General features: G+C 36.1%; 1 protein-coding gene across 11 annotated transcripts in view; it reads right to left on the bottom strand.

Annotated features, from left to right (window-relative positions):
• VPS13B (vacuolar protein sorting 13 homolog B) overlaps nt 1-15,137 on the bottom strand; it is a 780,541-nt gene that overhangs the window by 456,836 nt on the left and 308,568 nt on the right. For 10 of the 11 annotated variants that reach the window (XM_070477337.1, XM_020914637.2, XM_020914641.2 and 7 more), the window contains one exon: nt 7,335-7,482. In XM_070477337.1, the coding sequence (XP_070333438.1) occupies nt 7,335-7,482 (148 nt within the window). The remainder of the gene's footprint in view (nt 1-7,334; nt 7,483-15,137) is intronic. The other variant, XM_070477338.1, reaches the window with a different exon arrangement.

Here is a 15,137-nt window from a genome sequence, read left to right on the forward strand (position 1 = left end):
ACAGGCTTACCTCAAGAAACAAGAAAAAAGTCAAATAAATAACCTACCTCTACACCTAAAGCAACTACAGAAGGAAGACATGAAGAACCCTAGGGTTAGTAGAAGGAAAGAAATCTTAAAAATTAGGGCAGAAATAAATGCAAAAGAAACTAAAGAGATCATAGCAAAAATTAACAAAGCTAAAAGCTGGTTTTTTGAAAAAATAAACAAAATTGACAAACCATTAGCAAGACTCATCAAGAAACAAAGGGAGAAGAACCAAATTAACAAAATTAGAAATGAAAATGGAGAGATCACAACAGACAACACTGAAATACAAAGGATCATAAGAGACTACTACCAGCAGCACTATGCCAATAAAATGGACAACTTGGAAGAAATGGACAAGTTCTTAGAGAAGTATAACTTTCCAAAACTGAACCAGGAAGAAATAGAAGATCTTAACAAACCCATCACAAGCAAGGAAATCGAAACTGTAATCAGAAATCTTCAAGCAAACAAAAGCCCAGGACCAGATGTCTTTACAGCTGAATTCTACCAAAAATTTAGAGAAGAGCTAACACCTATCTTACACAAACTCTTCCAGAAAATTGGAGAAGAACGTAAACTTCCAAACTCATTCTATGAGGCCACCATCACCCTAATTCCAAAACCAGACAAAGATGCCACAAAAAAAGAAAACTACAGGCCAATATCACTGATGAACATAGATGCAAAAATCCTTAACAAAATTCTAGCAAACAGAATCCAACAACATATTAAAAAAATCATACATCATGACCAAGTGGGCTTTATTCCAGGAATGCAAGGATTCTTTAATATCCAGAAATCAATCAATGTAATACACCACATTAACAAATTGAAAGATAAAAACCATATGATTATCTCAATAGATGCAGAAAAAGCGTTTGACAAAATTCAACATCCATTTACGATTAAAACTCTCCAGAAAGCAGGAATAGAAGGAACATACCTCAACATAATAAAAGCTATATATGACAAACCCACAGCAAGCATCACCCTCAATGGTGAAAAATTGAAAGCATTTCCCCTGAAATCAGGAACAAGACAAGGGTGCCCACTCTCACCACTACTATTCAACATAGTTTTGGAAGTGTTGGCCACAGCAATCAGGGCAGAAAAAGAAGTAAAAGGAATCCAGATAGGAAAAGAAGAAGTGAAACGCTCTCTGTTTGCAGATGACATGATCCTCTACATAGAAAACCCTAAAGACTCTACCAGAAAATTACTAGAACTAATCAACGAATACAGTAAAGTTGCAGGATATAAAATTAACACACAGAAATCTCTTGCATTCCTATACACTAACAATGAGAAAACGGAAAGAGAAATTAAGGAAACAATACCATTCACCATTGCAACAAAAAGAATAAAATACTTAGGAGTATATCTACCTAAAGAAACAAAAGACCTATACATAGAAAACTATAAAACACTGATGAAAGAAATCAAAGAGGACACAAACAGATGGAGAAATATACCGTGTTCATGGATTGGAAGAATCAATATTGTCAAAATGGCTATACTACCCAAAGCAATCTATAGATTCAATGCAATCCCTATCAAGCTACCAACGGTATTTTTCACAGAACTAGAACAAATAATTTCACAATTTGTATGGAAATACAAAAAACCTCGAATAGCCAAAGTAATCTTGAGAAAGAAGAATGGAACTGGAGGAATCAACCTGCCTGACTTCAGACTATACTACAAAGCCACAGTCATCAAGACAGTATGGTACTGGCACAAAGACAGAAATATAGATCAATGGAACAGAATAGAAAGCCCAGAGGTAAATCCACGAACCTATGGTCACCTTATCTTCGACAAAGGAGGCAAGGATATACAATGGAAAAAAGACAACCTCTTTAACAAGTGGTGCTGGGAAAACTGGTCAACCACCTGTAAAAGAATGAAACTAGAACACTTTCTAACACCATACACAAAAATACACTCAAAATGGATTAAAGATCTAAATGTAAGACCAGAAACTATAAAACTCCTAGAGGAGAACATAGGCAAAACACTCTCCGACATAAATCACAGCAGGATCCTCTATGACCCACATCCCAGAATTTTAGAAACAAAAGCAAAAATAAACAAATTGGACCTAATGAAACTTAAAAGCTTTTGCACAACAAAGGAAACTATAAGCAAGGTGAAAAGACAGCCCTCAGATTGGGAGAAAATAATAGCAAACGAAGCAACCTAGACAAAGGATTAATCTCAAAAATATACAAGCAACTCCTCCAGCTCAACTCCAGAAAAATAAATGACCCAATCAAAAAATGGGCCAAAGAACTAAACAGACATTTCTCCAAGGAAGACATACAGATGGCTAACAAACACATGAAAAGATGCTCAACATCACTCATTATCAGAGAAATGCAAATCAAAACCACAGTGAGGTACCATTATACGCCAGTCAGGATGGCTGCTATCCAAAAGTCTACAAGCAATAAATGCTGGAGAGGGTGTGGAGAAAAGGGAACCCTCTTACACTGTTGGTGGGAATGCAAATTAGTACAGCCACTATGGAAAACAGTGTGGAGATTTCTTAAAAAGCTGGAAATAGAACTGCCATATAACCCAGCAATCCCACTTCTGGGCATACACACTGAGGAAACCAGATCTGAAAGAGACACGTGCACCCCAATATTCATCACAGCACTGTTTATAATAGCCAGGATATGGAAGCAACCTAGATGCCCATCAGCAGATGAATGGATGAGGAAGCTGTGGGACATATATACCATGGAATATTACTCAGCCATTAAAAAGAATTCATTTGAATCAGTTCTAATGAGATGGATGAAACTGGAGCCCATTATACAGAGCGAAGTAAGCCAGAAAGATAAAGACCATTACAGTATACTAACACATATATATGGAAATTAGAAAGATGGTAACGATAACCCTATATGCAAAACAGAAAAAGAGACTCAGATGTATAGAACAGACTTGTGGACTCTGGGAGAAGGCAAGGGTGGGATGTTTCAAGAGAACAGCATCGAAACATGTATATTATCTAGGGTGAAACAGATCACCAGCCCAGGTTGGGTGCATGAGACAAGTGCTCCGGCCTGGTGCACTGGGAAGACCCAGAGGGATCGGGTGGAGAGGGAGGTGGGAGGGGGGACCGGGATGGGGCATACATGTAAATCCATGGCTAATTCATGTCAATGTATGACAAAAACCACTGCAATGTTGTAAAGTAATTAGCCTCCAACTAATAAAAATAAATGGAAAAAAAAAATAAAAAAATAAAAAAAATTTTTTAAAAGTAAAACAAAAACAATAAGAAAACAGATTTGTAAAAGCATATGAAAAAGTTAACAAACTCATTATAGTTTATGATACAATGTAAATAATAGTTAAAATCATGATAACTACATTTAGAAGTAGGTACACATTTAAAGGATTCAATTTTTAAATTAAAAGCAATATAGGAATTGTCTACTCTAATTAAAAATAAAATACAAAATTATTATTATTTTTATTAAGTATTGGGATATAGTCAATTAAAAATGTTCTGATAGTTTCAGGTGAACAGCAAAGGGACTCAGAAATACATACACATGTATCCAAGCTCCCCTACACTCCCCCATCCAGCCTGCTGCATAACACTGAGCAGGATGCCATGTGCTATATCCTAGGGCCTTGTTGGTTATCCGTTTTACATAGGAGTGTGCCCATGTCCATTCCAAACTCCATACATATCCCTTCTGCCAACCCTCCCAACAGCAAACATAAGTTCGTTCTCTAAGTCTATGAATCTTTTTCTGGAAAACAGAAAATTCTGAAACATAATTCTAAGCAAAGAAAATTATTAACACAGAGCATTCACAACAAAAGAGAATACCAACAAGGTTTCCAGAGAACTGAAAATGGTGGGCATCCAAAGAGCACGATACACTGGTCATAAAGTAGAAATGGTATCTCCAGAGCTTTTTACCATCTATACATGCCCATAGATCGTAAACAAGGCAAGCACAGGCATTAGTTTGATAACTGTTAATTGTATCGCTTCCCAGGTGGCACAGTGGAAAAGAATCTGCCTGCCAATGCAAAAAATGTTGGGTTCGATCCTTGGGTCAGGAAGAATACCTGCAGTAAGAACTGGCAACCTGCTCTGGTATTCCTGCCTAGAAAAAATTTCATGGACAGAGAAACCTAGTGGGCTACAGTCCATGAAGTCAGATATGACTAAACACTCATATGCACACAAACAATTTTCATGCTAGTCTGAATAGCTGGAAATACAGACATCATTAACTATAATGACAATATCTACAGGATATGTAAAATAAGGGTTTCAGAGATGAGGGAACACTAAAGACAGGAAATGCATATATCCATATCTACAACTCAAATGCAAACAACCACAACTCAAATGCAAAATCTAACATTTATAATTTGAAATAAAGAATACTGTATTTGTTTGATCACATGGTAGTTTTATTTTTAGCTTTTTAAGGACCCTCCATACTGTTCTCCATAGCGGTTGCAACAATTTACATTCCCACCAACAGTGTAGGAGGGATCCCTTTTCTCTACACCCTCCTCATCATGTACTGTTTTGTAGACTTTTTCAAGGTGGCGAATCTGACCAGTGTGAGGTAATATCATATGATCCAGCAATCCTACTCTTCGGCATATATCCAGAGCATAATTCAAAAAGATAATGCACCCCAATGTTCACTGCAGCATATTTACAATAGCCAAGACATGAGAGCAATCTAAATGTCCACTGACAGAGAAATGGATAAAGAAGATGTAGTGCATACTTATAATGGGATATCAGCCATAAGAAAGAAGAAAATAATGCCATTTGCAGCAATGCAGATGGACCTGGAGATTATCATCGTTACTGTGAAGTAAGACAGAGAAAGACAAAAATTATATGATATCAGTCATATGTGGAATGGAATATAATTTTTTAATGAGATAAATAGATTTATTTATAAAACAGAAACAGACTCACAGATTTTGAAAACAAGTTTATGCCCCCACAAAAGGGCAACATGTGGGAAGAGGATAAACCAGGAGTCTGGGATTAACACACACACACTGCTACATATAAAACCGACACCCACACGACCTACCATATATAGCACATGGAACTGTAATCAGTATTCTGTAAATAACTTGTATGGTAAAAGAGTCTGAAAAAGAATGATTATATGTATACGTATAACTGAATCACTATTTGGTACATCTGAAACTAACACTGTAAATCAGTTATGTTCCAATAAAAATTTTAAAATTACTTAAAAATTTTTTTAAAAGAATAATGTGCTGTTTATGTTTTCAGATTCTAAAAAGTAATAATTACTGATGAGAGATTATGTTTGAGGTTTCTCTTATAATATTAATTCCTTGTAACTAAATGGGAAAGTGTAAGAAAGCAAAAAATGGGGCTTCCCAGGCAGTGCCAGTGGTAAAAGAACATGCCTGCCAACGCAGAAGACTTAAGAGACAAAGGTTCCGTCCCTAGGTGGGAAGGACCCCCTGGAGGAGGGCACGGCAACCCACTTGTCATCTTGACTGGAGAATTCCATGGACAGAGGAGCCTGGTGAGCTACAGTCCACAGGGTGGCAAAAGTTGGACACAACTAAAGCAGCTTAGCACCCACAAGAGAGCAAAATAAACCTCAGATATTAATATCATTCATGAATTGACAGGCAACTGATAAAATGTGAATTCATCTATAAAACTTCTCCATGCATAGTAAATTCATTCTAAAATCTAGGATCATATTTTCTATATAGTTCTATGTCATGTAATTTCATTTAAATAAGTATTTTCTATCATCTTTACTCATCCTTAACAATTACTTTCATTATTATGTGGTTTAAAGAACTGGACTAAACATAGTAAAGCAGGAGGTTAATGTGCATATAAAATTAAACCTATCAACTGACACTTAATGGAAGCTGATATTTATAAACCATTATGTAAATTGCCAGATCAAGAGATTTAAAGCATCAAACTTAGCATGCTATCTAAAGGAAATGTCTAATTTTATATTAAAAAATCAATTGAAGTTAAAGACCATCTTCCTATGATACAAAAAATAAGCATAGTCATTTTTTATCAATCAGTAAAGAAAATCTCAACAGAGCAAAAGGCTTGTGAATACTGACAGGTGGAAGTTGAATGATTCCATAAGATAAACATAACATCCTATTTGAAGAAACATAACAGAACACAAAATAATAGATATGAATAAAACTCCACAAAAATGTATGTTAGCATTTTTACTGTTGTTGTTTTTAAATATGGTAAGGAAATGAACTTTTCCTGTAAACAAATACTAGCATGAACCTTCTTGTGTATATGATATTTTAAATTCCTCAAGGGGAGCAATCATGTCTTATTAGTATTTCTACCCTCAAAATCACTTACAACAGAGTCTTGCCCATTATAAATACTCAATAAGTGTTTTTTGATTATTTAAAATATAAAATCTTTTTTAATATGGTTGGGGATTTACGAGTTATATGGAATAAAGCTGAATATCTAAGGGATAATATTAGAAATTTAAAACACTACTTGAAATCACCAAGTAGGTTTTTTAAACTGCATTAAAGGAAATAAAAGATAATGTTTTATGGAAGAATATTTATGCTTTATATTTGCATAGCTCATCTAGCTAACAAAGTAAGCAAAGTGGGAGGAAAGAAGATTGAGATGTAGGGTGGACTGCAAGGATTCACTTTAAGAAGAAACATACTACTGGGAGATGATTCTCCAAGGGTCTCTTGTTTTTGCCTGTCTTGTAAGTACAAGATGAGAGTACCCTTGTTCCCAATGGTAATTTCAAGGATATCTGTACAGTGTACAGCCTCATAAAACAAACATATTGTTTTTCACCTGAGCAAACAGCAGATTTCCTTACAGTCTTGCAAGACGCATATAGAGCCTTCCTCCCCCAGAGAAAATGCAGGCATAGCTTCTACCCATTTAAAGCTTAAGGTTTCCCCAGAGAAAATGCAGGCATGGCTTCTACCGATGTAAAGCTTGAGGTTTCTCTCCTGTAACATAATCCACTATATACAGGTATCGTTTAGCCCTCTTTGTGCCACCCTGTGGGAAATAAGGCTTAGGGCAGGGACACACACACACACACACACACACACACACATGCTAATACTTTGGTAAAACTGCTCATGCTATAGATAATTAAGTTCTTTGTCTCTATTCCAGGAGTCTTGTGTCTTTGGTCAGCATTCATGAAATTATGGCCTAGATAACTCCTTAGCTAAGAGGGAGGGTGAAATCACAGATCCTTTATAGTTTTGACACATACCTGTTACGGTTTTTGTTTTTACAGGGCTGCTGGCATATTCAGACGCCTGATATGACTGCTGCTTTGCCAAGGGTGCACTTCCAACAGATACCTCATCCTCCTTCCTTCTGCTAACTGGCATAACAAGAGGAACAGCAATCACAGGCTGCTGGAAAGAGTCAAATGAAAAACTGAATTATTTACTATTTCTTAAGTGTAACTTAACATCACTGTTGGGGTCGATGCTTTACTATTTATTATTTCTTTTTACTTAATAACCACCTTTAATCTCCATCTTCAGAGATAACCATCCTTAGCATTTTCCACTGTGTGTCCACGTATTTTGTTTTCAACTGAAGTATAACTGAGGTACATCTTTACGTTACTTGATGTACACAAGACAGTGAGTTGATATTTCTGTATATTACAAAATGATCACCGTGCTATCTCTGGTTATCATCTGTCACCATACACAGATACTGTGACATAACTGACTATATACCCCATGCTATATACATGGGGCTTTATTATTTTAAATCAATCAATCTCTCTTGCCCTCCCTTTGCATCACTGTCTCTCACACATTCCCACAGGGACACTTAACAATTTCAATTCTCAATCGGAATTCTGCACAAAAAAACAAGAGCGCTTGGAAATAATTAAAATTTAACGCAAATTTTAGTAAGTTGTATAAAGATAACATGGGAGAAGCAAATTGAAACTAAAATTAACTTTGAAAATTATGATCACTAGAAAATGAAAAGTTACCCTTATAAAATCATATTCATGGAAATATTTATATAAACTGATTATGTACATTATTAATAAAGACAGCCCAACTTTGGGAGAATTGCTAAAAATCTATTTTGTCTGACAAAGTGATATCCACAGCATATTTAGAAAGCACAGAAAAACATCTATAGTTAGAGAAAGCTGGAAAACATTATGATCTTATATTGAATGCCTGAGTGCTGATCTCGACAATAAAGCAGCTGTTTCATCTTTATTCACTGAAATAAAGTCTGATGTTACTGCTGATGACGCCCAATACAATCTTGTCAGATTTTTGGCAAAAAAAAAAAAAAGGGAATTTTTAAGTTTGCTGTAGGATCAAAGATCAATGTTGAACTGAGTGGAAAACAATCATCAAATGTTGGGTTTCAGCCACAAATTGAGAAGGAAATTGCAGTTTGGGAAACAACAGATGATAACTGTGATACAGCTGCATCAGATGATGAATCTGGAGGGGGCTGTTAGGCAGCAGTGTGATCTAATGTTATGCTGAACACTACAACATCCACACTTTTACAGATCCAATTTCAAGCTTCACCAATTTGATGCTTATTTAATACTGCTTAAATTATAAATTAATATTTCAATGAGAACATATGCACATTATATAGCCACATGATATAATGGGAAAAAGCCAAATCATGTTACAAACTATGACTTTGATTAAAAGGACAAGAAAACTGATAAACAGAAAATGAAAAAATTACAGTCATTGTGGGAAACATCACAACATAGAATATCTACTTTCATGTTAAGTATTTAGTCAAACTGATAATATTTATACAAATCTAAATATGAGATAGTATTTAGCACTTAGATGAGAAATAGTGAGTCTAATTTAAACTTATTCATCTATAAAATAAGGGGGTGGAGATGTCTACTAGAAGATCTCTTTATGCTCTAACATTTTGTGATTTCATAATCCTTTGAATTTCCTGGCCATCATTTATAAGCATGGAATATGATGAAGCACTCTAAGAAGTTACAATCAAGTTTAGAATCAAAATTAATATAAAATAAAAAGAGAAAAATTATGTGTTATATAGTGTGATATTTAACTCATGCACAATAGTTGAAGATAAGACTAATGGAAGCTACGGTATTGTAACTAACCAAAACAACAACAAAGAAAATCTTTATGTTCGTGGTTGAAACTGTGGGTGCAAGCTTCCCTGATGGCTCAGTGGTAAAGAATTTGCCTGCCAACGCGGGAGACAAGGGTTCGATCCCCAGGCCAGAAGATTTCCTGAAGAAGGAAATAGCAACCCACTTCAGTGTTCTTGCCTGGGAATTCCCACGGACAGATGAACCTTGAGGGCCCCAGTCCATGAGGACACAAAAGAGTCTGAGGTCGCAAGAGAGTCAGACACAACAAAAAACAACGAAAACACAGGAAAAGGCCAAATAAAAACCCTTTCGAACAAGACAGTAAGGCGTTTACATGTCTTACACACAGCTCTATGCTTAATATCTATAGCGATTAGCACTGTCAAACACAAATCCTCCATTCAGTTCAGTACAGGTACTCAGTCGTAACTGACTCTTTGCGACCCCATGAACCGCAGCACCCCAGGCCTCCCTGTCCATCACCAACTCCTGGAGTTTACTCAAACTCATGTCCACTGAGTCAGTGATGTCATCCAACCATCTCATCCTCTGTCATCCCCTTCTCCTCCTGCCTTCCATCTTTCCCAACATCAGGGTCTTTTCAAATGAGTTAGTTCTTCGCAACAGGTGGCCAAAGTACTGGAGTTTCAGCTTCAACATCAGTCCTTCCAGTGAACACCCAGGACTGATCTCCTTTAGGCTGGACTGGTGGATCTCCTGCAGTCCAAGGGACTCTCAAGAGTCTTCTCCAACATCACAATTCAAAAGCATCAATTCTTCGGCGCTCAGCTTTCTTTATAGTCCAACTTTCACATCCATACGTGACCACTGGAAAAACCATAGCCTTGACTAGATAGACCTCTGTTGACAAAGTAATGTCTCTGCTTTTTAATATGCTGTCTAGGTTGGTCATAACTTTCCTTCCAAGGAATAAGCGTCTTTTACTTTCACGGCTGCAGTCACCATCTGCAGTGATTTTGGAGCCCCCCAAAATAAACTCAGCCACTGTTTCCCCATCTATTTGCCAAGAATTGATGGGACCAGATGCCATGATCTTAGTTTTCTGAATGCTGAGCTTTAAGCCAACTTTTTCACTCTCCTCTTTCATCTTCACCAGAGGATCTTCAGTTCTTCACTTTCTGCGATAAGGGTGGTGTCATCTGAATATCTGAGGTTACTGGTATTTCTCCCAGCAATCTTGATTTTAGCTTGCATTTCATCCAGCCCAGCGTTTCTCATGATGTACTCTGCATAGCAGTTAAATAAGCAGGGTGACAATATACAACCTTGATGTACTCCTTTTCCTATTTGGAACCAGTCTAATGTTCCATGTCCTCCATAAATATCTGCTGAATGACTGCTAACATAGGTGCTACATATCAGGCATGAAAAGATACTATATAACGAGTAAGATTAGTGATTTCTATCACTTTTTGGAAATACAGCTACCCTAGTCAAAAATACCAAACGATGAAGCATTTATTTTTAGCAACCTCCTGTTGCTCTGCTTATATTCTTCTGCCTTCTGGTACGGGATATTCCTCCAGACTTCCACTGTGCCCAGCCCCAGCTCTGTCCTATTCTTGTCCCATCAATATCCCAGAATCCCAAACCACCTACAAAGCCTTTTGACCCTCTTCCTATAAAATTTTCCTTTATTACTAATTTAATAAATGTAAAAATAAATATAGGAAACTAAAAAGAATAAAAGAACATTCACATTTTCATTATAAACAGAAATTACTTGCAATTAGCAATTTATCATATTTGTTTTTCTTAAGGAGAAAAATCAAATAATACAGATAAAGCTAAAATCCCTAATTGTTAACTGACAGCCCATTCCTTCCAGAGCCAATCACTATTATGATACTGACACGATCCTTTAAGTTTTTAACACCTATATTTACTTACTTACACACAAGCTGTATTATATGTAATACAGATTACATATAATATATAAAATATGTAATATATGCAGGGTAGATTGGGACAAATGTAAGTACTTTCATTTTGCATATATCCTTGGGAAGTTGATTTTTATATTAAATGTAATTTTGATACTTCCATACTAAAAGCTATTAAATAAATTTTAACAATAAAATAATACATTATGTGAACGTGCCATGCTTTATTTACCTACTTCATTAGAGAGAGTCATTTAGGTTGTCTCCAGTTTTACACCATTGCAAACAATCATGCAGTAAGAGGCTTATACATGACTTCATAGGCTCATATAAATGTCACTGTAAGAACATAGCTCTAACAAAAAGTGGAATTTGGCAGTTATAGGGTATAGTCATGGGTATTTTATTAGATATTGCTAGAATTATTAATTTTCACTCACAAGAATAGCAAGTGAGGTTCATCCATTTTCTACCTTTTCACTAGTTCTGAATATTAGCATTTTTTCACACAATGCATATTAAAAGTAAAAATAAATAGTTATGGGTTGATAGTTATTGAAACTGAACTATAAGGTCGCAGAGTTCAACTGTACTATTCTCTCAATTCTCCATGTAAAAGAAAATGTAAGACTAAAATACTTGATTAAAAGCATTTTTAAAAGTATATTTTTGAGACATGCTGAACTGTAGCAAAACAGTAATACTATAAAGTGCTGATGAAAACAGATCGTACACCAATTCTGGAAATCAAACTGGCAGTATAACAAAGGCATTAAAATGTGCTAAACCACATGCCTGAAACTACTACACTTCTAAAAATATATTCTAAGTGAATAATTAAAGAAAAATACAAATACAGAAATGTTTATCTCAATATTATTTGCATCTGTGAATGAGGATTGGATATTTGTAGTTTTAAACAAAATGAAATAGCATGGAAATTAGAAAATATATATGTATATTTATAAGTGAGTGAAAGTCGCTCAGTCATATCCAACTCTTTGCGGATGGACTGTCACCTGCCAGGCTCCTCCATCCATGGAATTCTCCAGGCAAGCATACTAGAGTAGGTATCCGTTCCCTTCTCCAGGGGATCTTCCCAACCCAGGGATCAAACCCAGGTCTCAAAGAAATGGAGGCAAATTCTTTACCGACTGAGCCACCAGGGAATATTTAACTAAAATCTACTTATAAAACACAGTAATAAAAATAAAATAAAACTCTTTGAAGGTGCTTGGTATCAATCAAATGAACATTAGTTTACTTAAGCTGCTAGAACAATACCTGGCAAATATCTATGGTAAGCTGGAGATAATCACATCAGTTATAGGATAACCAATGAAAAATTTATAATACAATTAAATATTATTCTGACCTAAAAGAGAAGAAAGTCTTACTATTTGTGACAAGAGGGATGGACTCTGAGGCCATTTTGCTAAGTCAGAAAAAGAAAGACAAATACCACATTAATATGTGGAATCTGAACAAAACAAAACAACCCCCGAAGTATCAAACTCATACATACAGAGAAGAGAAGGTGGTTGCCAGAGACAGGGGAGTTGGGGAGAAGGGGGTATAATGAGTAAAGGCAATCCAAAGTACTAACTTTCAGTTATAAAACATAATGAACAATATGAGGACTATAGTTAGTGTATGTGTGTGTGTGTGTGTGTTAGTCACTCATTCATGTCACCTCTTTGCAACCCCATGGACTGCAGCTCGCTAGGCTCCAATGTCCATGGAATTCTCCAGGCAAGAATACTGGAGTGGGTTGCCATTTCCTTCTCCAGAGAGTTAATGATATGCATTGTATATCTGCATATTGTATTATATGCAAATTTATTGTATATTACTAAGAGAGTAAATCTTCTCGTCACAAGGCAAAAAAATTTTAACTGTGTATGGTGATGGATGTTAACTAGACTCACAGTGGTGATCATTTTGTAATACATACAAATAATGAATGATGTTGCTATCTCAAATTAATATAATGTTATATGTCAATTATACCTCAGTAAGAGAAGGACTAATGCTGAAACTCCAGTACTTTGGCCACCTCATGGGAAGAGTTGACTCATTGGAAAAGACCCTGATGCTGTGAGAGATTGGGGGCAGGAGGAGAAGGGGACAACAGAAGATGAGACGGCTACATGACATCACTGACTCGATAGGCATGAGATTGAGTAAACTCCGGGAGTTAGTGATGGACAGGGAGGCCTGGTGTGCTGCGATTCATGGGGTCACAAATAGTCGGACATGACTGAGTGACTGAACTGAACTGAAGAAAAACTTTTACAAATTTTCCTCAAATAATCCCTGTCATTATTCTTAATTTCTCCATTACCCATAATTTTTATTTTGTTAAACTTTCTAAAATCCAAGCCTATATTAGTTTCCTATACTTCCTCTGTACACTTCAGAATAAAGTTTTACCATTACAAATAAAACATTTAAATGTCTGGTTTACCATTAAAATAAAATATTTTATGAATTGGCTTTCAATTTCTGCTACTCTGTATAAGAACACCTGGCTCATGCCTGCAAACACTGAAGGCTCCTTTCTTGCCAAGTTACTCCATGTTCTTTGCCTCTGCTGATCAATTTTAGTTGAGAATGACCTTCTTTTTCTGGTTTATTCTTACGATACTCATCTCAATTGTCAATTCCCTCCTTTAACACCCACCCTCACCTGATATGAGAATGTTCCTTTTATATTTTCATATTCTCCAGTAAATACATCTAACACAGCAACTATACTCAGAACTTTGTGTGGCTCTGGAACCTGAGAATACAAAGGGCTACCTATTACACCAAGGGACATAGGTATCCTGGATTTTTATATCTGTAGGGGAGGGAGGACCAGGACCAATCCTCTATGGATACAAGGGACATACTAAGAATGGGGTTACTGCTATACTTCTTCACATTCTTAAATACACTAAATACCTCTAGAGGAAGGAATATTCTCAGCCCTGAGCTTCATTTCTGCAGCCCAGTATCCAGTATACTGGGTTGAATTCTGTAACTATCTGATAAAAGGAGGGGCTTCTCTGGTGGCTCAGTGGTAAAGAATCTGCCTGCAATGCAGGAGACCTGGGTTTGATCCTTGAGTTGGAAAGATGCTCTGGAGAAGTGAATGGCTACCCACTCCATTATTCTTACCAGGAGAATCCCACGGACAGAGGAGCCTGGTCGGCTACAGTCCATGGAGTCACAAAGAGGTAGATACGACTGAGTACTAACACCTTCACTTTTCACTTTGATAAAAGGAAGCATGAAATGGGAAAGGGATGATAGAAGTTCAGAATGAAATTACGACAAAATGAAAAGAAAAAAAAAACTTAAAAAGATGCTCCTTGAGACATAGATTGCACTTTTTTGGTTCAGCTTTTACACTCTTATGTAAATATGAAATTATGCAGTTTCTCCTATCAACTAGCTTTAAGTTTCTTCAGAAAAAAATACAAAGCTACTCCAAGTAGAGTATTACAAAACTTCAAATAAGTCAATGGGAAAATACAATTCAATACCACGTAGATTTGGCCTCAAAAATTCTTAGTTCGGTGCTATACTAGATGTGTGAAAATAGACAAATTAATCTCAATAATAAGCATCAGTTTTCTCATCTTTAAAATGGGAATGATAAAACCCACCTGTCAGAATTATACTTAATATAACATACAGAGTTACATTTAAGAATTCTGGGGACCATAATTGGCCCCTCCCAATCCAGGGATTGAACTTGGGTCTCCTACACTGCAGGCAGATTCTTTACCATCTGAGCCACCAAGGAAGCCCAACTTTGTAATTTAGACACTTCTAAATAAACTCATACTGCAAGTCTTTCACACCAACCATCCCAACACCAGGGTTAAGCACACTCAATGCATGTTTGTTGAAAAAAGTCTACAGATGAAGAAAGAAATGCAGAGAAAATGAAAATGAAAGCTAACACTTCCTGAACAATTCTTATGTACCAGAGAACAAATATATACTCTGAGAAAAAATATGTAGGCACTAT

The sequence above is a fragment of the Odocoileus virginianus genome, chromosome 15 (assembly GCF_023699985.2).
Source record: "Odocoileus virginianus isolate 20LAN1187 ecotype Illinois chromosome 15, Ovbor_1.2, whole genome shotgun sequence".
Classification (NCBI taxonomy): domain Eukaryota; kingdom Metazoa; phylum Chordata; class Mammalia; order Artiodactyla; family Cervidae; genus Odocoileus; species Odocoileus virginianus.